Here is a 27,127-nt window from a genome sequence, read left to right as displayed (position 1 = left end):
GATTAAGCACAAGAATATCTGGGGCCTACATTATTGTGTCATTCTTAATGATTTTGCTTTTCTACCTAATTTGAATTCAAAGATGGTTCTTACTAAAAAATGAAAACAAACATACTTTGAGTACATTCAGATTTATACAGCATTTACAAAGCCCCCACAAATCTAAAAGATTGTAAAGATGACCGTGTAAATGGAGAGATAAATGTATTTTTGTCGTTTTCTTCTTTTAAACCTGCCTTTTCTCAATGTTTCTTTACCCCTAAGCATGGTCATGAATATGGTCTTAATTTCTCATATATTAAATTCTTCTTAGATTTTAGAGTAACCTTACAATAAAATTACAATTTATGAAATGGAAAAGCTAAACACTTTCAAGACAGGGTTAAACTACAAGTACGAGGTCTGTTCCACAGATTCTAGATTCGTTTTGAATTCTAAGGACTGTGTTGACTAAGAAAAGTCCATTTCTACCTCTGCAAGGACACGGCATTGTCTTAATTGCCTTAGGAAACATAAAAATGTTCGCAATTTTCCACTATTCATACCTTAGCTATTTAGTCAAATGCAGGAAAATGCTAGCAAATTTAATTGAGAGGTGTTTAACTGGGGTTACTAACTAAAACTTTGTACTCTTACTTTCAAATGAGACTTTTCTTAACAATAACAGATCCATCCTTAATTTATATTGTGACACATAGTCAATTTTTATCCCCCAGATTAGATTTTAGAGGAAACAAATGAGAAAAGTGAGCCATTTGGGGACCTGACAAAATAATGCCTGGCATTAGTCTGGATTTGATTTGATCTTCCTAATCACACTGTCAGCACCCGGAGGGCAGGACGAATCTCTTTTGCTTTTTGTCGCTCATACAGCCCCCGCCCCCTGGGCTGTGCAGATAGTAGGAACTGACGAAAAACTTATGAAATAAATGAATAAATTTTTCAAGCCAAAAGCAGGCCAAAGCCACACACTGTATGGCTCCATTTATATGAAATGTCCAGCACAGAGTCTCTTTGGGGTGTCTTTTTGGGGTCATGAGAAAATGTTCTGGAAGTAGATAGTGGGGACGGTTGCCTAACACTGTGCATGATCTTAATGCCACTGAATTGGACACTTTGAAATGGTGAAATTAATTTATGTTACATGAATTTTGCCTCAATTAAATAAAAAGAAAGCTGGTCAGATTGTGAAATACCAACATCAGTCCTGATGTCCACCATCTACGTGTCCCTCCTTCCACACGCACACCCTGCCCCTGCCCCCAAGCACCAGCTTCACTGAATGTCTGTGCGCAAATTAATAGAGAACGGAACCATCTGCTCCCTTCCCATGTCACCTCAGTGCCACTAGGGTCAAGCTTTACCGCATGCTCGTGGATAAGGAGAAAGCAAAATATCCCAGAACCCAACACGTCCCCCTGCAAGTGACGATCAGAGCAAACTGCATTTGCTTCTCTGCGGCATTCGGACCCACGCAGAGTGTTCTGAGAGAGGACTATGCACAGTGATCTTTGCCCTCACCTGATCGGAGCCTCGTCAAGAACTAAGCACACATGGAAGCTTCTCCAGCCATTGTGGTGGCCCTCCCAGGACCCTGCTCAGCTGCATTGGCCGAGGCTGTTCACAGAAGCAAAACCCCCAGAAAGTGGACTGAATGTGGTCCCAGCAGAGGGAGAGGAGAAGGGAGGAGGCCCGAGGACTGGAAAATGCTGAGAGTTGAGTCTACAAGTAGAGGGAAACCGGCCCTCCTACAGTGGGTCACTTAGCAAGAGGAAGGCAGATGACAAACAGTCCATTCTATCAGGGGATGTTTTCCCTCCCGGAGAAGCTTAGACCCAAAAGACAGGCCCTAGGGCTGCACTAGCTAGGAATTTGCCCATATCCTAGGGAGTCACTTTCTGTTTATCTTTAGAATCCCACTGTCAGACGTTTTCAGAGAGCACCCCCTCCTTATAACCACTGCTTTCTTGTGCAGTTAATTACACTCCCGATGAGACCTGTTTGAAAAATCCCGAGACAATTAAGTGCGAGAGAAACCCTGCAAGCCCAAATGCTGAATGGACGCATGCTTCACTGCGATGCTCAGCTCTAGGCAGGAGCTCTTCTGGCCTGTGAGACTCTGAGGCCCTGGCTGGGCAGAGGGGCATGTTAAACTCACCAACAAACAGGAAATACCTGGTGGGCTCTTCTTTAATCTTCAAGGGTTCGTGTGGGTAGAATTTCACTCTAAAGCACATGGTATATGGTGGATGAGCTGAAACGTCATAAAGAAAAGGCATGAGAAAAGCAGCAAAAGACCGTGGACTCACACACACACAGGAAAGTCAGCATGAAGCCCACACACTGCCTGGTCTGGGGCAGGGGAGAGGGTGACCTTCTGGAAGAAGCAGATGTCATGCCCAAGAAAACAAAGCAACAGCGACAACAAGACTCAAAGAAAATGGCCAACAGGACACCCAGAGCCAATGAGGGACACAGGCCCTCTAGTCAGTGAGCACAGCTTCCCACCTCACAGCTCCCTTCCTTCCTTCACTCTCTCCAGGTCACAGCTCCAAATGATGTTTTTCCTTCTGATTCTCCCCAAGCCCGTGTGACAAATAAATTGCCCATAGGCACCATTCAGGTTTTTGGCCTAGTGAAATATTTTTAGCCTGTGAGTTGGAATAACGTCACTGCATATGACTAGTTTTCCCAAAGAGATGATGCCTTTGAACTAAAATAAAGATTTTAAAAATGGAGTTAGCCATCCACACATCTTACTTTGTATATTTTTAGTATTATTTTAGTTTATCTATATATGAGGCAGTTGCTTGTATGAAAACAAAGTTTTATAACTTCCCGATTTGTCTGAATCAAGATAGCACTATGAAGACTGAAATTGTGGTTGAGGTTCATGATTCTGGAATGTTCTAATTGCATCAAATACCCAGAACTCAATGACCAGCTAAGGGGATTCTCCAGGATTTTTGACACCTTTAATTATGAGACCACTGTTAACTTGCAATATTAACCTAACAAGTGCATGCAAGTGTAGTAAGATGCATTCAGAATTCAGTTGGCATATAAAATGAGCACCTTAAAATCAAAGAAATATGATGGTTAGTATTACTGTTTCTACGGATCTGACACACCCACTCGTTCCTTGTCTTTGCGTCAGTATGGCCACTCGGGATCAGCTCTGAGTCTACACCCAAATGTGGACAGGAAACAGCATCCTCTCCTCCCCCAGATCCTCCTCCATCACAAGCAGGGGCAAAGCTGTTCTGCAGGTAGACAAATTCTTTATGTAGAAGGGACTATCAGCATCAAATGTGAATGTATGATGAGGATAATTTAACATGGAAAATAATTCTTACAGGTAATTTGAGAGAAAGCATGCAAATCACAGGAAAACATAGCAGCATCTTGCTAGCTACCTCAGCAGAGAAAAACTGATTAAAAACACACACGCACACACATATGTGCACACATACACACACCCAGATGTCAGAACTCTCCACTCAAGGCCCTACTTCTCCACCAGGAACTACCAAATTCCCTAACTGAGTTGGCTGCTCCTCTCCATACCCTGTGTTCCCTAGATTTAAGAAAAGAAACACTTTTCTGGAGCAGCAGGAGAAAATGGACCCCTTCTGTACAGCAAAGAAAAATATAGATGATCTCAAGTCATTCATCTTTCAGGATTATCTAGGAATTCAGTTTTGACTCAAAATATTTTCTCTTGGGGCTGGCCCAGTGGCGTAGTGGTTAAGTTCATGCACTTCACTTTGGTGACCCGGGGTTCACAGGTTTGGATCTTGGGTGCAGACCTAGCACTGCTTGTCAAGACACGCTGTGAGGGCATCCCACATAAAACAGAGCAAGACTGGCACAGATGTTAGCTCAGCAACAATCTTCCTCAAGCAAATAGAGGAAGATTGGCAATCTTCGTCACACACACGCACACAAAATTTCTCTTTACACATTCCACATACTTCTAATTTAAGTCATCACACTTAAAGGATTAAAACTAGTTGTTTTTAACTATAAAACCTCTGGGTTGCCCTTAATAGAAAGATTGAGACAGTTTTTATAGGAGCAACAGAGCAAAAAATGGAAATCACGTAAAAGAGAAAAAGACTTTTTCTTCTTTCTTTCCTTTTTCTTTCTATCTCTCATTAAAGTCCACAAGAGTAATAGTTTCTCAACTAATGAAGATGTTACATAGATGGATAGATAGACAGACAGATGCAGGAGCCATGCCTTTCCACTGTCCTTCACTTTTTCTCCTTCTAGTCCCTTCTGTCCTTCTGGTCGCCACCTCACCCTCAACTCTCTACTAGGGTTACACCACCACCTGCATTCTTCCACCCTCTTGCCCTCTTCACACAAATGCACGCCAGCATGATTGCGTATGTGTTGGATTCTTTCTTACAGTTTATTCTCACAAAATGAGATCATACTATATGCGTTTCTCTTGCTTTACTCAGTTAACTCTACATTCTGCCCATCCCTCTAGGACGGTAGATGGAGATCTAACTCATGTCCACAATAACTGCATAATAGTTCATGTTATGGATACACCACATTCCCTTTTAATCACCCTTCAGATTGTTTCCACATTTTTGCAGTTCAAAAATTCTATTATATATAAATATAATATAAAATTATGTAATTCTCTTATATGTATTTAATGATACATGTACAAGGAGATATATATCATTAAACACTTAGATTTTTATTTATGTAACTCAGACTCCCAAAATTTTAATTCTTGGGTCAACAGGCTTGGGAAGATGTTTTAAAGAGAGCAGAAAAATAAAAGCCAACTGAAGGCAAATTGGGGAAAGGAGGATCACAGAAGATGGTCCCAAACGAGAGCTGTCATTTTCTCTTTGACCTGGTCAGCATATCTGCTTACCATGCCCCACGCTGGCTTCAGGAGGAATCTGAGCTAATCGGATCCAGATCAGGACTCACACTCTTCGTAGGGGATTAGGCAGTGAGTGAAGCTCAGAGGCAGCTCCCCAGGAAGCCATCTTTGACTACCCCTGACTGTAGGAAGTCCTTCCACCCAGTCATCCGTGTGCCAAGACCTGAGGCTCCAGAATGTTCTGATGCTTCTCCCACATGGAAAGCCCTTCCATCGTTTGAAGACAGCGCTTATGGTCCTCCTGAGTCTTCAATAAAACAAACGTCCCCAGGTCTTTTAACTGCTCTTTATATAGGACAGTTTCGAGTGTATTCACCCTGGGTATATTCTTGTCTACTCCGGGTTTCCTCCAGCACGGGGCCCCAGGGGCTGCCACATCCACTCAGGTGAGGACCACCACCAGCCTCATTTTGGACATAATTGTTGTTCCCCCTCAACAGCGTCATCTCAGTGTTGATTCACTCTGAGTTTACAGTAGACCAATACTCTGAATTCTTTTCATATGTGCTGTCACTAAGTCATACAGAAAAAGTCACTAAGTTCCTGACATCTCCTTCCATCTTCTGATACGTAGCCATGGAAGACATTAATATGTGGTGCTAGTGATGTGCTCCCCACTATACCGCTTATCAGAGAAGGGAGGAGAGCCAGCAGCAAGCAAAACAGGAGGAGGCACTTTTCAAGTCTGAAATTGTCTGTTTTCTTCTGCCATCATATATAATCCTACTGCGTCTCTCATATTGATCCAGCATCATTCCATGTCACCAATAAAAGAAAAAGAGTGTTCCTGTAAGTTAAAAAGACCACATGATTCCGACATAGTGAACCATGAGTATCACCAGGGACCCACACCGACAAGAAGCTTGACCCCATACTCTGGGTCTGAAGAGTCCACTGTGGCAATGAGCTTCTCCTTGAAGAACTCACCTAAGGCTCTGCATGCACAATTTCATTATAAAGCAAGTAGTAAAGCTAAGGAATGCTTCATCACAGGGTCAGAATAGGCTGAAAAGATAAATAATTTCCCCCCAAAATGCTGATCTAGTTCTGAATGGCAAGATTTACGAGGATATGAACCTCTAAATCTTGTTCAGCATTTTATCCTCAGAGCTAATTATTGAGAAAAGATCGACTCTCTGCCTGTCTGTTTGAATGAATGAAGGAATAATGATCCCGACCTTTGAGGCAGTTGTGAAGGAGAACAGCCAGGCCCTACCATCATATTCCTCCCATCAAATACTGCTCTAGAAGGTCCACAGTCTGAATCATGACAGCAGTTTCTAGGATTTATATTCTGAAAACCTCTGGTCCTATAGAGAACAAATTAAGGGACTCTGGGATTGGTTAGAACAGCTACTTCTAGTGAAAAGATCAACTAATTCAATCAACAAATACTTATTGTGCACCTACTAGGTACCAGGCACAGGTTTAGACGTACAAATAATAGCAGCTGTAAAGACACAAAAATTCTGTCTTCATGGAGGACACAATCTCGTGGGTAGACAGGTATAAAATCAAAGTAAACAAGTGAACTGTGTAGGGCATTAGGATCTCCTAAAGGTGTGGAGAAGAATAAAGCAGAAAGGATTTGAGAGGGAAGAGAAGACCACCCAGCTCTGTTCCTTATCTCATCCCCACTACAACCAAGTCCATGAAGGTAAGCACAATTCTCTTTCCTACCTTCCAGAAAACCAAATCAGGTGAGAAAGACAATCATTTAAGCTTTTAAGTCATTAAACAAGAGGATGGGGAAAAGTCACTCCTAAATATACTGGTACTCGATTTGGGGTCAAAAGCCCTGCTTTGGAGCATTAGCATGTGTCCACACCAGCTGAAAAAGGAGCCTTCCCAGGTTCGACCAGGCAGCTGGCATTTACTCCCTGGGTCATGTCCAGGGTTGAAAACCCCCTTGTGGAGATGAGCTTGTTCCCTTCTCTAAGTAGTAAGTGTCTCTGCCATTCTAAATTCCATGCCTTCTTGTTCTTAAGCTACAGCGAAAGGGGAGGAAGTAAATGATGTCTCTTTTCTGGGCCAACCATTTGTGGCAGAATCAGAGTTGGAAATGTCTGATGAAGGAGCTATCTGTGGAGAAGGAAGCACCTGGCATGGAGGTTACACGTGGGCAATAAAACCCACAGCCAGCACTGGGGCCCTACCCCGACGGTGTCATCACAAAAAGCCACTGTGCGTCTCTATCAGACTGGGCACATGGTCATCCCATGGGGGAAGATGTTGTGGTCCATCTCTACTGTGGTACTAAGGCTTCAGCATCAGTGTCAGGGGTATGTAGGGTGGTGGGAACCCCAAATTCCCCACAGGATGAGTGTCCAAATTTTGAAGGGGTTTTCCAATAGTGATTGAGCCATATAACTTCTCTGTTTCCTCCTCTGGAAGAGGGCATAGCACCAGGGGCCCCATCTACCTCCTAGGGGTGTTTGGACAGATCCATTAGCCCCTTGGCACATGCACAGGGAACATTATCTAAATGTGAGCTTTTGTTTTTTGGGACAGACACTCCCATCAGAAGAAGCCGAAGAAAGGGGGAGTTGGCAATGGGAGGAGGAGATAGAGAAGACTGAACTCAACTCAAGGTGACAGCTGAAAAGCATTGACTCAGCCATGTAAGTGCTAGAAATGAGAACACCGCTGAGTAGCCGAGAAGGAAAAAATGCAAAGATCCACTTTCCAAATGCCAGGAGCATGTACTTGCACTGAGAAGAGCAGGGCTCCTCTCCCAGACCTGCTCCCTGCCAGTCGAATGGCTCCACAGGGCAGCTCAGTGGCCCCTTCTTGCATCAGCAGATCGTGGGGTATTATCACTTCGGTAGTTTGTTAACACTGAGAACATGGGGAGAGGAAAAGCCATTTATAAAGCAGAGACAGGCCTCCTCATCTCCACTTTGAGGCCTTGCCCAGAAATGGGAATGGGATATGAAATGATTAGTTGAGCAGGCTCCTGGGTGAAAATGAAAAAAAAAAGACTTTCTATTTTTAGATGTTTGAAAGGGGGGACTTGGGGTTCCACTACCCACTGTGTCCCTGACACTGATGCTGAAGCCTTAGTACCACAGTAGAGATGGACCACAACATCTTCCCCCATGGGATGACAATGCGCCCGGTCTGGTAAAGACGCACAGTGGCTGTTCATGACCACACAATTGGGGTGGGCCCCCAGTGCAGGCTGTGGGTTTTCCTGTCCACATGTTACCTCCATATCAGGTGCTTCCTGTTCCACAGATAGCTCCTTCATCATGTTTCCAACTCTGATTCTGAGCTGAATGGAAAACAGAAAAACAACTGTCCTGAAATCTTTGTAAAAACTAATAGAATCTTTTCTGGCAGAGAAATATCACTTAGAAGCTTGTCTTAGAATGCAGAAGTCTTCTCCAAACATCATAAAGAACTATAGGAAAACAAAAAACATAAGTTTAGGAATATATATATAAACTCATGACCTTTCTCACTTACATTCTGGCTGACAGCTATGAAAAATTTCCCCAAACTCCTTTAAACAGCAGTTGAGGCCTAGAACCAGTAGCTCTGGTGGATGTTAGGTCCATTCCAGTATCTGGAATTTGTCTCTCTGATGCCTCCCCTGTCTGGGGCTCTATTGAAAAAAGAAATGTGACCAATTTGTCAGACTTTCAGACTGTGAAAAAATATTTCAAATCTTTTGGTGTTGCAGAAAGGACCACTAACCTCCTCCAAAATAAGAGGTCCCTGAGCAGGCATCAGGAGCTCCTGGTTCTTTCAGCACAACTAACACTTTTTATTCCCAGCCAAGTGAACAGCGCCTCTCCCATGTCTTTCCAAAGGAGGAGTGGGCTTTAGAGTGAGAACAGGAGCACACCCCCACTTCTTCGTTATGCACACATCATGCATAGTGACGCTGAGAATCCATCTGTCCGCAGTCGATGGTGAAACAGCTCAGGAGCACAAACTTTTCCTGCACATGTGCAAAATGACACTTGAGCACCAAAAGGGCAGAGCATCACTCATTCGTTCAACAAACTATAACTCTTGGGATATGTTTAAATGAGCCAGCCACAGAGAACTGCTCTCTTCTAGGTGGAAACGATTGTCATCATTCAACGACAACTGCCACCATCATCCTCATCAACAGCAGCGACTATCCTTCCATCACTCTTTGACTGGATGACAACCAGCAGCCTACGAGATGCTCCTGGCACTGTGTTGTCTCTGCTTCCAGAGCAGAGACGGGCTTTTATCGTATTCACTTCCTCCTCCTCCTGGGGTAATTCTCTCTTATGCTTTAATCACACAAACAGGCCCCCCCCCCCCACACACATGCATGTCCTAAGCGAGGTCACACTCTAACAACTCTATTAGGGGACTCTGCAGTGCTGAGCAGCTGTCTCACAAATACTTGTGCTCAGAATTCTCTGACTCCTGTCCTTCAGGAGAAGCTCTGACAGTGACTTTGTGTCCAACACTTCTGATCTCAGGTTCACCATCTGGACAAATTTGTTATGACCAAACTTAAAACTTAGCCTCCATTTCCCGCTCTGTGAAATGGGGATAATAATGGAACTAACCACCTAGAGGAGACATCAGCAAACTTCCTCTGTACAGGGCCAGAGAGTGAATATTTTAGTCTTTGTGGCCTCAAGGTCTCTGTCTCAACTACTCTACTTCGCTGCTGTAATGTGAGGGAACCCAGACAAGATGGAAACACTGGTTGTGTTCCAATAAAACACTGACATTTCGGGGCCGGGCCCGTGGCCAAGTGGTTAAGTTCGCGTGCTCCGCTGCAGGTGGCCCAGTGTTTCGTTGGTTCCAATTCTGGGCGCGGACATGGCACTGCTCATCAAACCACGCTGAGGCGGCGTCCCACATGCCACAACTAGAAGGACCCACAACGAAGAATATACTACTACGTACTGGGGGGCTTTGGGGAGAAAAAGGAGAAGAATAAAATCTTAAAAAAAAAAAACACTGAAATTTCAATTTCATAAAATGTTTATGTCACAAAATATTGTCTTTTTCTTACAGAATCATTTAAAAATATGATATAATCAAAGGAAATGGTATCATTATATTGAAAAGATATCTGTATCCCCATGTTAATAGCAGCATTATTCAGAAGCCAAGGTATGGAAACAACCTAAGTGTTCATTGACAGATGAATGGGTAAAGAAAATGTGGCATGTGTGTGTGTGTGTGTGTCTATATATATATATATATATATATATATAAAACATGGAATATTATTCAGCCACACACAAAAAAGAAATCTTGCCATTTAGAAAAACATAGATGGCAGTATGCTAAGCAAAATAAGACAGAGAGAGAAAAACAAATACTGCGTGGTATCACTTATGACTAGAACCTAAAAAAAATGTCAAACTCACAGAAACAGAGTAGAAAAGTGGTTGCCAGAGGCTTGGAGGTGGGAGAAATAGGGAGAGGTTGGTAAAATGTGACAAACTTTCCATTTTAAGGCAAATAATGCATAAGATGGTGACTATAGTTGATGTCACTGTATTGTACAATTGAAATTTGCTAAGAGACTAGAAAAATGTTCTCACCAAAAAACAAGGTAAATGTGAGGTGATGGATGTGTTGATTAAGTCAATGGGGAATCCTTTCACAATGTATCCATATATTGAATCATCACGTTGTACACTTTACATGTCTTACAAATTTATTTGTCAGTTATACCTCAATAAAGCTGGGGAAATAAATGAAACGTATTCATGGCCTGCAGGTCCTGGAAAAACAGTTGGGGGTCCAGGTTTGGCCCAAGAGCCGTAGTTTACTGACTCCTGACACAGAGACCATGATGAGGAGGAAACGAGTCACTGATGTAAAGCACTCAGCAGACTGCCTGAGACCTAAGAATTCAACCCACAGGAGCTATCATTCTAGAGGTCGAAGAAGAAACCAATGTGGTTGAGGTAGAGCACTTCAACTTGACCCAGCCCTACATCTTGATTCAAAGAGTGAGAGGGGGACTGTCATTTTTCAGGAAGGAGCAGGGAGGAAATAGGCAAGCAACAGGTGCACAATGAAGAGATATCTGGTAGTCCTGCTTCAAAAGAGGAGCTTCGCTTCCTGAGCCCAGGGTGCAGTGACCTGAGAATTTCAGCCAAAAAAAAGTTAACAAAAGTGCATGAAACTGAAGGCAAGAGACCCAGGTGCCTGCTTGCTGCAGATGTTGTGTACCTAACTGCCCCCTTGGGAGTCATGTTAGTAGGTATAAATCAACTAGTAATAATAATAATTACAACAGCCAAATTCAATTACTTCTGTAACTGGGTACTGAGATTTTATACTATAAAATTGCATCCCAAAATGAGTCATTACAGAGGATTTCCAATCAAAGGGAAACAGACAGGAATAAGCTTTCCTACCCATGTTTGAATCCCTTCCAGAACTCACATACCAGGAATAGAATCTCTCGGCCCATTGTGGTTCTCATTCAGACATTTATACTACCAACACACATGTAGTTTTGCATCATGTGGTCCATTATGAAACAAGGTGGGCGCTCCTGAAGGAGGAAGGAAGCCCCGGGAAGTACCTCCTCAGTGATATAAAGGCTTCTGCTCCTTTGCCTTCTGCTTTCTCCACTACTCCTGCCACATCCCCTCCTTCCCACAAGGAGGAGTGTCAGCTCCTCCCTGAAGCTCAAGTACCCACCATTGTATCCAACCAAAATGACGTCAGTGTTGCTGCCAACCATACTATAAGGATAAGGTTAAAATTATAAATCTGTGGCTTATCAAATGCATATGTCATTTAGAATTACATACTATAAAATTAAAGGTTTTTTCTTACCATTATTTCTTTCCACAGCCAAACTAAACCACAGCAGGTGGGGACTTAGAGTTATTTGATTTATGAAATGGGTTTTGTTCAGTTATGTGTCTTGATTTGTTTTTCAAGAACATGGCAGTTTCTCCCTAAAAGGAGTGTTTCAATCCTAGTCAACAAGCATTTATTATGAACTGATTACACACATAGCCTAGTCTTAAGCCATGGACCAGGTGAAGAAATCTTCCAAATTAAATACTGGGGATGTGCTTAGACAAGTATATGAATGAGGACAATGGGGTAGGCAGCCCCAATAGGTCAGAGATGGGATTACTGCCACCATGGGTGTGTGGAGAAGTAAAAAGTGTGAAGCTCTGCTGTCGGAAGCAGGTGCTCAAATTCGGCAAAAAGAACACACACACAAAGGAGGGAAAACGAGCCATGAAGCAAAAGCATGAAGGTCACAGAGGAGCAAACATAAATACTAAAGAGTGGGCAATCTAAGTGGGGGCCACTCATGCAGTGGGCAGGGTGGTGTTCCCCAGAAATTCCTGCCCGCCCGGAACATCAGATTGTGACCCTATGTAGAAATAGGATCTTTGTAGATGTAACTAATTAAGTTGGGATGTGGTCGTACTGGGTTAGGGTGGTCGCTGAATCCAGTGACTGATGTCTTTATAAGAGAAAGGAGAGGGAGATTTGGATACAGAGACACACAGGGAGAAGGCGATGTGAAGATGGAGGCAGACACTGGAGTGACGCAAAGACAAGCCAAGGAAGGAATGCCGAGGGTGGCCGGACACCACCAAGGGCTAGCAGAGGCGAGGAAGGAGTCTTCCCTAGAGCCTTCAGAGGGAGCAAGGCCCTGCTGACACCTTGACCTCAGGCTTCTAGCCTCCAGAACTGTGAGAAAATAAATTTCCATTGTTTTAAGCCACCCAGTGTGGGTAGTTGGTTATGGCAGCCTCAGGAAACTAATATACTCAGCAAGGGGAGTAATTGGAAGAACAGAGCTGGGAGGCAGGCACTAAACTGGCCTGATGAATGGGACCTGTGGCTTCTCTCCTTCTGTTCCTTACACCAGAGCAAAATCTACACTCCTAGTACTTTCTTTGTGCTACAGAAGAAGATATGTTCCCCACTGACAAACTCATTCGGCAGCAAGGGGACTGTTCATTAGATTAGCCCCAAGGGGTGCCAGAAAGCTACGGAATGACACATAAACATGGAGTTTCACAAATATCACCATCGGAGACAGAAATTACGTGCCATCTTAGGATTCCAGGAAGAGCCATCATAACCTCAGGGAGGGAGCACTACAGACATCATCCAGCAACTTGACTCAACGTTGCTCTTATCGCTGAGTCAGCCAGGTATTATGCAGAGGCTGGGTTTTCTCCCATCCTGATTTGCATGCAGAAGCCACATACAAGCACCCCTGTCCCTTCAGGGTGCTTGACGAGTACAGTGGCTGGTAAAGAGAGTAGGAAGAAGATCTTAACTACCCTGCTGGGCTAATCAGGCAGCAGCCAGGATGAAGCAGAGAGCCTCTGTGGAAGACTTGTAAGCGGGCTTCCTTTCATCCAGGGCTCTGTCTCTACAGTACATGCTCAATGCATAATGCACTTTGATTCCTTCCTTCCTTCTTGCTTAAAGCTTTCTCTCCTTTTATTTACTCTTTTTTATTACCAAGTGATATAAAAAATAGTCTCATTGTAAAAGATCTGAGTAAAATATAAGTAGATATAGTTAAATGGGATATCTTCACCTCCTTCCACCCCACTCTCTTCCACAGAGGTAACCACATTAGTACACATCTTTGCAGTCCTTCTTCGGTGCACTTAGATAGTCATATTAAATAATCTGTTTATTTTCATATAAATGGATCCTTCTATACGTGATATTTCTACTTGCTTTTTTAACTCTACAATACATCCAATAAATCTTTCAGTGTCAATAATATGCCTGCCTCATTCCTTTTAACGACTGCATGTATTCCACATAATTTATTTATCCTTACCAAAATTGCTGGGCTTTTTGTTGCTTCCAGTTCTCAATGTTATAAGTAACGCTGCAATGGACATTCTTGCATAACACGCACCTATGCTGGAATAAATTTACTTTAGACAGATTCACAGAAATGATCTTGCTGGATCAAGAGACATGGCCATTTTCATCTCGAAAGATAAAGCCAAACTACCCTCTCAAATGGCTGTGCCAGTTTATACACTCCCCCCAGAAGTGTCACCCTCATCCTCATCAACTGGACATTATCAACACTTACAATTTTCTTAGTATAATAAACAAAAATATCTGTTTTAATTTGCATTTTCTTTGTTACTGATGATTTTGAGCATCTGTTTATAAGTTTATCAACCACTTATTTTTATTCCTTCAACTTGTCTTTTCATTGAGTTGTTGATCTTTGGGTTTGCAGCATCCACTTTCCATACTCTGCATCTTACTACTTGTTATCTTTTGGCGTATGTTCTTCCCACTATTTTGCATGTATTTTAATTTGTTTATAATTCACGTTGTAGTCATTCATTCAACCAATATTTACTGAGAATCTACTCCGTGCAGTGAACAAACCGAATATTCTGGTAAAACATACTCTTAAATTTTTACCTAAAATTTCTATAGATTGTTAAATATATTGGGCTTTTGAATTTATCTGGAATTTAGAAGTACTGCCATACAAGAAATATGTCTTTAGCTTTTTTTTCCAAGTGGAAAAGTGATCCAAAATTTATCCCCTGAATCATCTATCTTTCCATCTCTGATATACCATCTTCATCATAACCCATATTCCCATACATAATGGGTCACCTTCAGCATTGGCTTTCCTGTTCCATTGATTTTTCTTCTCTTCCTGGGTCCATATTAATCACCAAGTGTGTCCATCACGAGGCCTTGATTTGCTATCTAATAGAACAAGGACCTGTTGTTGCTTTTTACATATTTACTGACTAGTCTTGTGGACTTTCTTCTGCAGATGAGCCTTAGAATCAGTTTATTAAATGCCATAAAGAGCCTCATTGAAATTTTGATTTGAATGTATGTATTAATTTGTGAAAAATTGACTTTATTAACAATGTTAACCAGGAACATGAGAAGTCTCCCTTTATTGAGCTCTTTTTTATCTACTGTACAGTACCTCCATGGTACAATTTCATAGTTTTATTTATATAGATCTTACACATTTCATGTATGTTTATTTATAATAAATTTATGTTATTGATATTGTAAATGATAGCACTTTTCTCCATTAAATTTGAGAAATAGCTACTGCTTATGTATAAAAAACTATTGTTTTAGGATATTAATCTTGTATCCAAGGACAAAAGCTATTATTAGTTGTGGGGAGGGGTGGGGAGTGGGGTAGGTGGAGAGCTTGGAGAGATCCAGACAGGACAACACCAGGTTTAAGACAGGATGTGGAGCTCTGAGAAGGAATCCCGCACCCCTCAGCACCCTGGGCTTGGCTGAATGGAGTGAGGTGTAAGGGCAAGACAAGGAAATTCCAGAGCAGTTTAGAAGAAGTGTTCTTTCTGGAACTGAGAACACTGAAGAAATGGCGGCACAATGCGTTTAAGCAGAGATGAAGCCTTAGAGAGTACACGCAAGTTTCCCTGAGGCTGAAGCGTGGCATGGAAGAGGCTGAGCAGTTTCTGTCTGTCTCAGTGGTAAATACAGAAGTGCTGAGAGCCCATGAGTGAAAGAGACCTGGAGTGGGGACCACAGAGGGCAGAGTCTACAGACATGCAGGACAGACCATGGTGGGAACCACAGGTTGTGACAGTATGTGCCAGTGCACACTCAATGTCCAGGTGAGACCAGTTACACCCAGTCAGGGTGCGGTGGAGAAAGAGGCCAGCAACCAATGGCCAAACCACATAAGACATGCCAGGGCAAGACTGTGCACAAGAGAGATGCCCCGCTCACTGCTACAATGGTATGTAAGCTTCCCCTGCCTTAGGATGCCATTCTGGGGATGCAGAAGCTCTTAATGTGGGAAAAATACTCCAATACAGGTTATGCACTTTGAAGTGACTATGTTTAAATTATGATTTTGCTGAAAGGGATCAAATTCTAAACTGGCAGATCCTGAGTTACCCTGAAGTGGCAAGACTCAACTTTTTGCCCTCAGAGGAAATAGAAGCTCATAGCAAGTTCAATTCAGTCATGGGGAAACAATATCACATTCCTGCACGTCTGAGTCACAGTGTGTAAGTTTTAAAAATTTTCATGCGAATATGATTTGTGTGGTTATGTGGATCCTGTCAGACATGTAATCTTTGTCCTCTTGATGTGTGCCACCACATGTACACACACTGGGCTATCTTGCACAGTTTTGGGAACAAGGCTAAAAGCTATAGATTTTAAGTGAGAAGAATCACTGTATCTTACAGAGTAACATTCCTACACAGAAAGCAAGAACTCTGAAAACTAAACTTCCAAATATGCCACTTAATTTAATGCTGTTTGCATGCAACCTATTATCTGAGTATTCTTGAAAGAAAAAGAAAAAAGCAAAGATCAACAGCTCAGTCCACTTTTGTACCTATGGACATGCAATGATGGAATAGGGAAATGTGAAAGACATTCCCTCAAAGCTGCCCAGGCAAATTATGCTACATATCTGCATTTTTACCTAGTAGACAACAAATGATTAAAAGTTTGATTTTAAGGTTCCAGTTCCAGGTAGGATGGACTCATTGTACCCCATCCTGTCTCTCTCACTGAATGCAGGTACCAAATCTGGACAGAATATGTGTGGCAGCTATTTAGAACTCTGGAAAGTAAACAGTAGCAGGCAGATTGAAAAAGAAGACAAGAATTCAGAGGACCACTGAACCAGTGTTGAGTTCATCATGCTTTTCCCTCTGGTATCTCTGGACAAAACTTGGAGCCACCTGAAAGGGCATCAATCTGGACAGCAAAAACTCCTGGAGACTCTCCTAGTTAAGGCTTGAGGAGCAGAAAAGGGAGTTCTGGCAGTAACATCAGCAACATCCAGGGGGCCAGAGATTTCTTTTCTGGAAGGTTTGTAACCTAATTTCTTTAATAGGTAAAAACTGCTCATTATGTACATCATATTGGGTGAGTTTTGGTAACTCGTGGTTTTTGAGGAATTGGTCCATTTCATCTAAGCTGGCAAACTGATGTACCTAGAGTTGTTCTGTGGGGTCTGTAGTGATATCCCCCTCTTCTGTTCCTCATATTGGTAATCTGTGTCTTCTATTGTTTTTTTTCATCAGTCTTGCTAGAGGTTCATCAATTTTTTTTTTAATCTTTTCAAAGATCTACTTTTATTTTCATGAGTTTCTGTATCATTTATTGATAAAAGTAGCAACTTTGATGAATCTCAGAGCTATCAATGCTGAGTTCCAGAAGCCAGTCTCAAAAGATGACATGCTATTTGATTCCATTTATATGACATTCTAAAAACACAAAACTATATTGTTTATGGAAACAGATCAGTGGTCACTACTGGTTAGGGGAAGAAGCTGTGACTACAAAAGGGCAGCATGAGGGAGATTTTTGGGGTGATGGATCTGGTCTGTATACTGACTGTGGTGGTAGTTATACAAATCTGTCTATGTGTTAAAATTCATAGAACTATACACCAAAATAAAGTCAATTTTACCATATGTCCATGAAAAAATTAAATTTAAAGTGACTCGTAAGTTTAGAGAAGCAATAAAACTTTGATTTAAGAAGTTTCCTAACTTGAAAATGTATATCCAATTACATAACTGTCCTGTTAATTAGTTTCTCAATGAAATATTTCTCTTCTTTTATAAATTTTAGATCAACATAAAATATGTTTGATTATACTTCTTTTCAACAAGGTTTTGGGGAAACAAGCACTCTCATGTAACATTAGTGGGGTAAATTACTATAAGCTCTTTGGATGGATATTTATCACTAAGGAAATGTAACGTGTATACCTTTTGATCCAACAATTCCACACCTAGGAATTTCTAGTACAGATGTACTTGCACAACATGCAATAATGTACATATAAGCATGCTTAATGCAGCATAATTTATAATAGCAAAACACTAGAAACAAAATCGATGTCCATTAATAAGTAAATTATATACATGCATACAATTAACTATCAGGAAATCATTTTAAAAATGAGACCGATCATCAATCATTGATATTGAAAAATCTCTAAAATTGTTAAGAAAAAATAACCAGGTGAAGAATAATATATAGAGATTGATCTCATGTTTTTTATAAAAGGGCTTATTTATGGTGAGGCAGCTTGGATATACATAAAAATTCCCAGAAGTATATATAAAATATTGCTGACAATAGTTATTTTTTTCACGTGGGCTTGGAGATACAAGATAGAGGAGAAAGCAAATAGTTTTAGTTTTCATTCATAACTTTTCTAAACTTCCGGGAACTCTGCAAACATGATATTACACTTATGCATTGCTTAATGACTGCCGGGAGCCGTGGCTACATCATTTGGAGCCGTGGCTACATCATTTGATTGGCTGCTTGACAGGGTCCAGCCGATTAACGCTGAGGGGTGCAGGGTCGCCCCTTGGTGAAGAATAACCGGCTGGCCCCTCACATAGTTCTGAAACCTGTGCTGCTTCTAATTGCCCTTCATTCCTTTTCCTTTCTTAACCTCCAGTTTTCACTCCTTTGGGTGGCTGCTTGGGAGGCACTACCTCCCGGGAGAAATAAATATAGTAAGAGACTGTGACCACCTGCATAAGCCTTCAGAATATCGCAAGGGGCAAGCTCCCCCTGATGCACACAGATAGTGGGAGAACTTTTCTCCCTAATGAGGGGTTCGTACTGAAGAGAGTATTTGGATCAAAGCAGCTGCCTCCTTCTGGTTGATGTTCTGCTCTTCCTCCAGTTTTCCTGATAAGCATAGATATACTTCTTCCTCTCTAGCTAAGTAGAATTTTCCTCCATGTGTTAGTTATTGAAAAATATATTATTCCCCTGCATGTGCTTGGCAAAATATTATAGAAGTCTTTTCTTAATTGCTGAAGTCGCTTTTGTGCAGGAAAAGATAGTTAACCTCTGCCTCCCTAAAAGTTAACTCTGTTCCCTGTAAGTATATACTTAATCAATGAATACTTTGTGGTTTACTCTGCAAGAACATCTGTACTGCTATATTTATCCCCTGCTAAAAAAGATATAAAAACACTGTGTAAACCGGTAAAGACAGACTTGCTTTGTACTTCCTTTTCTCTCTGAGAATATTTGTAGAGCTATTTCTGTACTAATCCTGAAAAATATAAAAGCGACATTTGTGCAGAGTAAAGACAGACTTGATTGCACTGACTCAAGTCTCACGTCTCCTTCTTGTACATAGCGCCCCCTCCTTCACTGCACCGACTCCGTCTCTCCCTCAGGAGCCTGGACTCTGCTGGAGCTGGACTCTGGCAAATGACGGGGACACATTCTGAGAAATGTGTCGTTAGGTGATTTCGTCCTTGTGCGAACATTATAGAGTGTACTTACACAAACCCAGATGGTATAGCCTACCACACAGCTAGGCTATATGGTACTAATCTCATGGGACCACCGTTTTATATGCGGTCCATCGTTTACCGAAACATTGTTATGTGGCACATGACTGTACTAAAAAACTATTTAAAAAATACTAGTAAGACATAATAGTGCCTTTGTATAGAGTTTGTTAATCAGGACAGCTAACCTTCAGCCAACCCTGGGAAACACCATTCCTGGAACACCCATAATCAGAGAGATCTTAATAAACTCAGGGCAAAGTACCTGAAAGTTGGTCCTCACCAGTGAGTGAGATGTGAATACAAGAAAATGTTCCTCCAAAGGATGACACCTCCCTGCCTACTCAAAGGCAGTCAGAGTTTACAAGCCATCCCCGTACCAAGGAGGAAGCTGTCTGGGTTCTGCAAGCAGATCCTTTCTGTAAATTCACGGATGAGTCCCAGGAACTGGATCGAGTTTCTCTGTGTTAACTATATATAAGCCCTAGTTTAAAATTTTTTGTCATTTACGTTAAAGTTAACATTTCCAGGACATGCATACAAGAGCACAGAGAGTCTTGATACTAAAAGACATCATCACCAAGAACAATGAAACTAGGTCTGTGATCTTAAGAAAATTACATAATTTTTGTTCATGGATGTTCATGTCCTTAGCAACAGGGGTCTAGGTGACGGGTAAGAGCCTTGCCAGTTCACACAATTGGTGAGTCACCGTGTCTGGTTTAGAGATTGATTCTCTTTTCCCAATTTAGATTCCATTTCTCATTAGGTTGAAATTGGCCTGGAGTCATATGTCAATCTTTAAACCACTTTTACAAAACATTGTAAGTTTTGTGTTGGTTCTTCAGATTTACTAATTGTAGCGGCAAAGCTCTTAAGCAACAAATTCTTCACAAATTTAAAATTTTTTCATCTATTAATTGTTGAAATACATCTTACTTTAGAGATAAATCTATATTTCAAAAATATGTGTGGCCTAAAAAAAATAGTTCATGATATTTAAGAACCAAAGGCAAAGAACCACTTATTATAAATAAGTTTACCAGAAAATTGTCCAAATATTTAAAATATATAAACACAAATATCAAACGTTGGGAGTTAAGGGGTAAAAGCGGGGCACAGTTTTTTTCTCAGGCATGTGCGTTCGTTCTCATTATCCTGCACATCGTTGTACACAGAGCCTCCTGATACCTCTGTCCTGTTACTTCTTCTCGGATGCTTGTCCCAACTCTATTCCAGTCTCTCCCCAACAGCCCGACTTTGCTGGACCTCCCACACGCAATGCTGCCCCTGTTTTCACTCTCACATCTTTCCTGACCTCTCCCTGCAGCACCCATCGCCCACAGCAGCCATGGGTACACTACCCGAGAATAAGCCGCTGGGTTTACTGCACTGGCCAGACAGAGTCTGCTCTTGAGGGGTGGGTGAGGGAAGGGGGAGGAATAGGGAGGACAGAGGAGGAGGGAGGAGGGAAAGAGGAGAATGGAGGGAAGAAGGGAAAAGAAGATAGTTAAAGGATAGACATGTTGGTCGCTAGTTTGCCATACATGTTCAGTCTCTTCCCTCTCCCACTTAAAAACTCTGCCTGGAAATAATTTTCTCATATTTGGAAAAGAAAAGCTCCCTTGAACGAAGGCAAGTGACCTAATAAGTGCTAATCTGATCTCTGATGAGAAATTCATTTGTCACCTACATTTCAGAGCCCTGGGAAAGCTGGCATGAAGGATAGATGGATTTCAGGGTAGGCCATGAATTTCTGAGGTGCATTTCAGGAGCTCGCCTCCAAACAGATATAAAAGCAAGCTGACAACAGCCTGGTACAGTGACAAAACATCATGCCACCCAGGACCACCAGTCAACACCCTCCTCCCAATGCCCCAAGGGGATGACCAGATATTTTAGGGAGATGTTTCCCAGACTGACTTCTCCAAGAGCTCATCAGGAAAAAAGAAAAAATAAATAAAACAGTTCAGAACACCAGAGCTTGCAAACAAATACCCAGAAAACATATTCATTTTAGAGAGCTTGATGGGTGGAAAAGAATCATGCAATCTTCAGTAAAGTGACCAGCAAGATTTCAATTTTGAAACCTATCTGCTTCACTCATCCCCCCAAGACTGAACCTCCCATCCTGAGCCATTTACTATAACAACCTCACCATCAAAAGAAACCAGGCACCTGGTGATTATGTTACTAGACACTTAACCATCTAACTCCAATGCTGCTCTTTGAACCTGAAATATGAGGGTAAGATAATGGGGAGGGGAAGACACAGGAGGCTATAGGCACAGTGACTGCAAGGAGGACTCAGGCCAGCAAATAAGAGAGAAGTTACACAGCTCTCAGGGGAGAGACAACCCTCACCCACCCACAGAGCTTCACCTCCATCCATTTCTTCCATGGCAGGGGAAACTGAAGAAACAGTGTCTATATTTGGACATTTCGTAGCAAAAGGAAACCCGCAGATCAACACTTGTATTTCATTTGCTTGAAGATGGACTTCTTAGGGTCAAGCCAGTGCTAGGGAGAAAAAAAAGAAAAGATTCTGGGTCAAATGGCTAGACCATATAATGCATACCTAATAACTAAAAGGAATTTAATAAAGATTTTTTTTTTCCAAAGCACAGCCTTGATTACCATAGATATTCCTCAGGGTTCCACCCTCTGAAGGTCAACATGAACAATTTGGCAATAATAACACCACAGGCAAGGGTGTAAATTACAGCAAACTAACACTGTCTGAGGAGTATTTGAGTCATACAGTTGTTGGGAGAGAAGGATGAGGGGGGGTTGACACAATGAAATGGGAAGGCTTCAGTTGACTCCTAGGTGATTCTTTTTATTTCTAATTTATATAAATTTCGGGTGTACACAATTATATTTTGATTTCTGCGTAGACTACATCATGTTAACCATGCGAAGACTACCATCCATCACCATACACATGTCCCAGTCACCCCTTTCACCCCCCCGCCTCCCTACTTCACTTCTGGTAACCACCAATCTAATCTCTCTATTTATGTGTTTGTTGTTGTTATTGTTGTTTTTAGCTTCTATTTATGAGTGAAATCATACAGTATTTGACTTTCTCCCTCTGAAATGTCACTTAACATGATATCCTCAGTGTCCACAATGTTGTCACAAATGACAAGATTTCATCTTTTTGTTGCTAAGTAGTATTCAGTTGTGTAAATATACCACATCTTCTTTATCCATCCTGATGGGCATTCAGTTTGTTTCCAAGTCTTGGCTATTGTGAATAATGCTGCAGTGAACAAAGGGGTTCATGTATCTTTACACATTTGTGTTTTCATGTTCTTTGGAGAAATCCCCAGCAGTAGAATAGCTGGATCATGTGGTAGTTCTATTTTTAATCTTTTGAGGAATCTCCATACTGTTTTCCATAGTGGGTGTCCTGGTTTGCACTCCCACCAGCTATGTATGACTGTTCCCTTTCTCTTTATCATCTCCAACACTTGTTATTTCTTGTCATGTTAATTATAGCCATTCTAACAGGCATAAGGTAATATCTCATTGTAGTTTTGATTTGCATTTCCCTAATAATTAGTGATGTTGAACATGTTTTAATGTGGCTGTTGGCCATTTGTATATCTTGTTTGAAAAATGTTCAGATTTTTATGGGTCTGCCTGGTGGCACAGTGGTCAAGTTCGCATGTTTTACTTTGTCTGTCTGGGGTTCACTGGTTTGGATCCCAGGTGTGGACCTACACACCACTAGGCAAGCCATGCTGTGGCAGGAATCCCACATATAAAGTAGAGGAACATGGGCACGGATGTTAGCTCAGGGCCAATCTTCCTCAGCAAAAATGAGGAGGATTGATGGCAGATGTTAGCTAAGGGCTAATCTTCCTCAAAAAAAAAAGTTTAGATATTTTTACTCATTTTTAAATTAGGTTATTTGTTTTTTTTGTTGTTGAGACGCCTCAGTTCTTTACATCTTTTGGATACTAACCCATTGCTAGGTGTATGGTTGGCAAATATCTTCTCCCAATTGCTAGGTTGTTTTTTCATTTTATTGATGGTTTCCTTTGCTGTGCAGAAGCTTTTTAGTTTCATGTAGTCCCATTTGTTTATTTTTTCCATTGTTTCCCATGCCTGGTCAGACATGGTATTTGAAAATATGCTGCTAAGACTGATGTTGAAGAGCATACTGCCTATGTTTTCCTCTAGAAGTTTCATGGTTTCAGGTCTTACATTCAAGTCTTTAACCCATTTTGAGTTAATTTTTGTGTATCATGTAAGACATTAGTCTACTATTATTCTTTTGCATGTGGCTTATCAGTTTTCCCAACATCATTTATTGAAGAGATTTTCCTTTCTCCTATGTATGTTCTTGGCTCCCTTGTCAAAAATTAGCTTTCCATATATAGGTGAGTTTATTTCTGGGCTCTTGATTGTGTTCCATTGATCTGTGTGTCTGTTGTTTTTTAAATATTTTATTATTTTTTTTTTGAGGAAGATTAGCCCTGAGCTAACATCTGCCACCAATCCTCCTCTTTTTGCTGAAGAAGACTGGCCCTGAGCTAACATCAGTGGCCATCTTCCTCTACTTCATATATGGTGTGCCTGTCACAGCAGGCCTTGACAAGTAGTGCGTAGGTCCACACCTGGGAGCCAAACTGGTAAACGCCAGGCTGCTGAAGTGGAACGTGTGAACTTAACCACTGTGCCACTGGGCCAGCCCCAATCTGTGTGTCTGTTTTTGTGCCAGTACCATGTTGTTTTGGTTACAATAGCTCTGTGGTGTATTTTGAAACCAGGGAGTGAGATCCCTCCAGCTTTCTTCCTTTTTCTCAGGATTCCCTTGGCTATTTGGGGTCTTTTGTTATTCCATATAAATTTTAGGACTTTTTGTTCTATTTCTGTGGAAAATATTGTTGGAACTTTGATAAACGTTGCATTGAATGTGTAGATTGCTTTAGGAAGTGTGGACATTATAACTATGTTAATGCTTCCAATCCAAGAGCACGGAATAGCTTTCCATTTCTTTGTGTCTTCGATTTCTTTTAACGATGTATTATAGTTTTTAGTGTACAGGTCTTTCACCTCTTTTGTTAAACTTATTCCTAGGTATTTTATTCTTTTTGTTTCAATTGTAAATGGGATTTTATTCTTAATTTCTCTTTCTGCTAATTCATTGTTAGTGTATAGAAACGCAACTGATTTTTGTATGTTGATTCTGTATCCTGCAACTTTACTGTATTCATTTATTATTTCTAAAAGTTTTTTGGTAGAGTCTTTAGGGTTTTCTATATATAAAATCATGTCATCTGAAAACAGTGACAGTTTCACTTCTTCCTTTCCAATTTGGATCTCTTTTATTTCTTTTTCTTGCCTGACTGCTCTGGCTAGGAACTTCCAATAGTACATTAAATAAGAGTGGAAAAAGTGGGAATCCTTGACTGGATCTAGTTCTTAGAGGGATAGCTTTCAGTTTTTCTTCATTGAGTATGATATTAAATGTGAGTTTATCATAAATGACCTTTATTATATTGAGGTACTTTCCTTCTAATCTCATTTTATTCAGAGATTCTGTCATATATGGATGCTGTATCTTGTCAAACACTTCCTCTGCATCTATTGAGATAATTATGTGATTTCCATTCTTCATTTTGTTAATGTAGTGTATCATATTGATTGATTTGTGGACGATGAACCATCCTTACCTCCCTGGAATAAATCTCACTTGATCATGGCATATGATCTTTCTAATGTATTGTTGTATTTGATTTGCTAGTATTTTGCTGAGGATTTTTGCATTGATGTTCATCTGTGATAGTGGCCTGTAATTTACTTTTTGTGTTTTCCTTGTCTGGTTTTGGTATAAGGATCATGTTGGCCTCATAGAATGATTTAGGATGCTTTTCCTCCTCTTCAATTTTTTGGAAGAGTTTGAGCAGGATAAGTATTACGTCTTCTTTGAATGTTTGGTAGAATTCACCAGGGAAGCCATCTGATCCCAGACTTTTATATTTTGGGAGGTTTTTGATTACTGTTTTGATCTTCCTGCTGGTGAGTGGTCTATTCAATTTCTGTATTTCATCTTGATTCAGTTTTGGAATGTTGTATGCTTCTAAGAATTTATCCATTTCTTCTAGATTATCCTTTGTTGGTATATAGCTTTCTGTAGTAGTCTCTTATAATCTTTTGTATTTCTGAGGTGTCCATTGTAAGTTCTCCTCTTTCATTTCTGATTTTATTTATTTGAGCCTATTTCCCTTTTTTTTTGGTGAGTCTATGTAAAGTATTTTCAGTTTTGTTTATCTTTTCAAAGAACAAGCTCTTAGTTTCGTTGATTTTTTCTTTTTATTTTTTTAGTCTGTATTTCACTTATTTCTGCTCTTATTTTTATTATTTACATCCATCTGCTGATTTTGATCTTTGTTTGTTCTTCTTTTTCCAGTTCCATTAAGTGAACTGTTAGATTGTTTATTTGAGATTTTTCTTATTTGTTGAAGTAGGTGTATTGCTATAAACTTCCCTCTTAGAACCACTTTTGCTATATCCCATAAATTTTGGCATGTCATATTTCCATTTTCATTTGTCTCCATGTATTTTTTGATGTTTCTTTTGATTTCTTCATTGACCCAATCGTTGTTCAGTAGCGTTTTGTTTAATTTCCACATATTTGTGGCTTTTCTGATTTTCTTCCTGTATTTGATTTCTAGTCTCATACCATTGTGGTCATAAAAGATGCTTGGTATTATTTCAATCTTCTTAAATTTATTGAGACTTGTTTTTGTTGCCTAATATGCAATCTACCCTGGAGAATGTTCCCTGTGCATTCAGAAAGTATGTGTATTTAGCAGTTTTGGGATAGAATGTTCTGTATATATCTTCTAAGTCCATCTGGTCTACTGCATCAGTTAAGACCAATCTTTCCTTATTCATCTTGTGTTTGTTGATCTATTCATTGATGCAAGTGAAGTGTTAAAGTCCCCTACTATTATTGTGTTACTGTCTATTTCTCCTTTTATGTCTGTTAATAATTGCTTTATATATTTAGGAGCTCCTCTGTTGGGTGCATAGATATTTACAAGTATTATATACTCTTCTTGGATTGCTATGTTTATCGTTATGTAGTGCCCTTCTTTGTCTCTTGTCATAGTTTTTCTTTTAAAGTCTATTTTCTCTGATATCAGTATTGCTGCCCCAGCTTTCTTTTCATTGCCATTTGCATGGAATATCTTTTTCCATCCCTTCACTTTCAGTTTGTGAGTGTCTTTAGGTCTAAAATGTGTCTCTTGAATGCAGCATATATATGCGTCTTGATTTTTTATCCAATCAGCCACTTATGTCTTTCGATTGGAGCATTTAGGCCATTGACATTTAAAGTAGCTATTGATAAGTATGTATTTATTGCCATTTTGTTACTTTTTTTCTGAGTGTTTTAGCTGTTCACTGTTCCTTTCTTTTTCTCTTGCTCTTTCCTCTTGTGATTTGATGGCTTTCTTTAGTAATATGTTTGATTTCTTCTGTTTTACTTATTTGCTTACTTATTATAGGTTTCTGATTTGTGATTACCATGAGGATCCTATATACTATTCTATGTATATAGGAGTCGATATTGAGTTGATAGACTCTTTAGTTTGACCTCTTTCTAAAGCTCTACTTTTTCACTCACCTTCTCCCACATTTTATGTTTTTAAAATCATATCTAATCTCTTGTTTTGTGTGTGTCTATCCATTATCCTCTTATCATTGAAATAAGTAATTTTAGTACTTTTGTCTTTTAGCCTTCATAGCATCTTCTCAGGTGGTTGATCTACTACCTTTACTATATTTTTTACCTTTACCAGTGATTTTATTGCCTTGTTGCTTTTGGGTTTTTTTTGATAATTTGTTTGTCCCTATTTGTGGTCATCACTTTCCTACTTAAATACGTCCCTTCAGCATTTCTTATAGA

At 40.5% G+C, this 27,127-nt stretch overlaps 1 protein-coding gene across 8 annotated transcripts in view; it reads right to left on the bottom strand.

The window, feature by feature from the left end:
• Nucleotides 1-27,127, bottom strand: part of LOC139078776 (FERM domain-containing protein 3-like) — a 148,187-nt gene that overhangs the window by 18,772 nt on the left and 102,288 nt on the right. For all 8 annotated transcript variants that reach the window (XR_011531869.1, XR_011531870.1, XM_070590866.1 and 5 more), the window contains 2 exons: nt 21,583-21,720; nt 2,176-2,254 (listed from right to left, as the gene is read on the bottom strand). Coding sequence is in view for 6 of the 8 variants with exons in the window: in XM_070590866.1 (XP_070446967.1) it covers nt 2,176-2,254; nt 21,583-21,601 (98 nt within the window). In the remaining 2 variants the exon portion in view is untranslated. The remainder of the gene's footprint in view (nt 1-2,175; nt 2,255-21,582; nt 21,721-27,127) is intronic.

Source organism: Equus przewalskii, chromosome 22 (genome assembly GCF_037783145.1).
Source record: "Equus przewalskii isolate Varuska chromosome 22, EquPr2, whole genome shotgun sequence".
NCBI lineage: Eukaryota > Metazoa > Chordata > Mammalia > Perissodactyla > Equidae > Equus > Equus przewalskii.
Note: the sequence above shows the minus strand (reverse complement) of the source record. Positions and strands in the feature narration are given on the sequence as shown.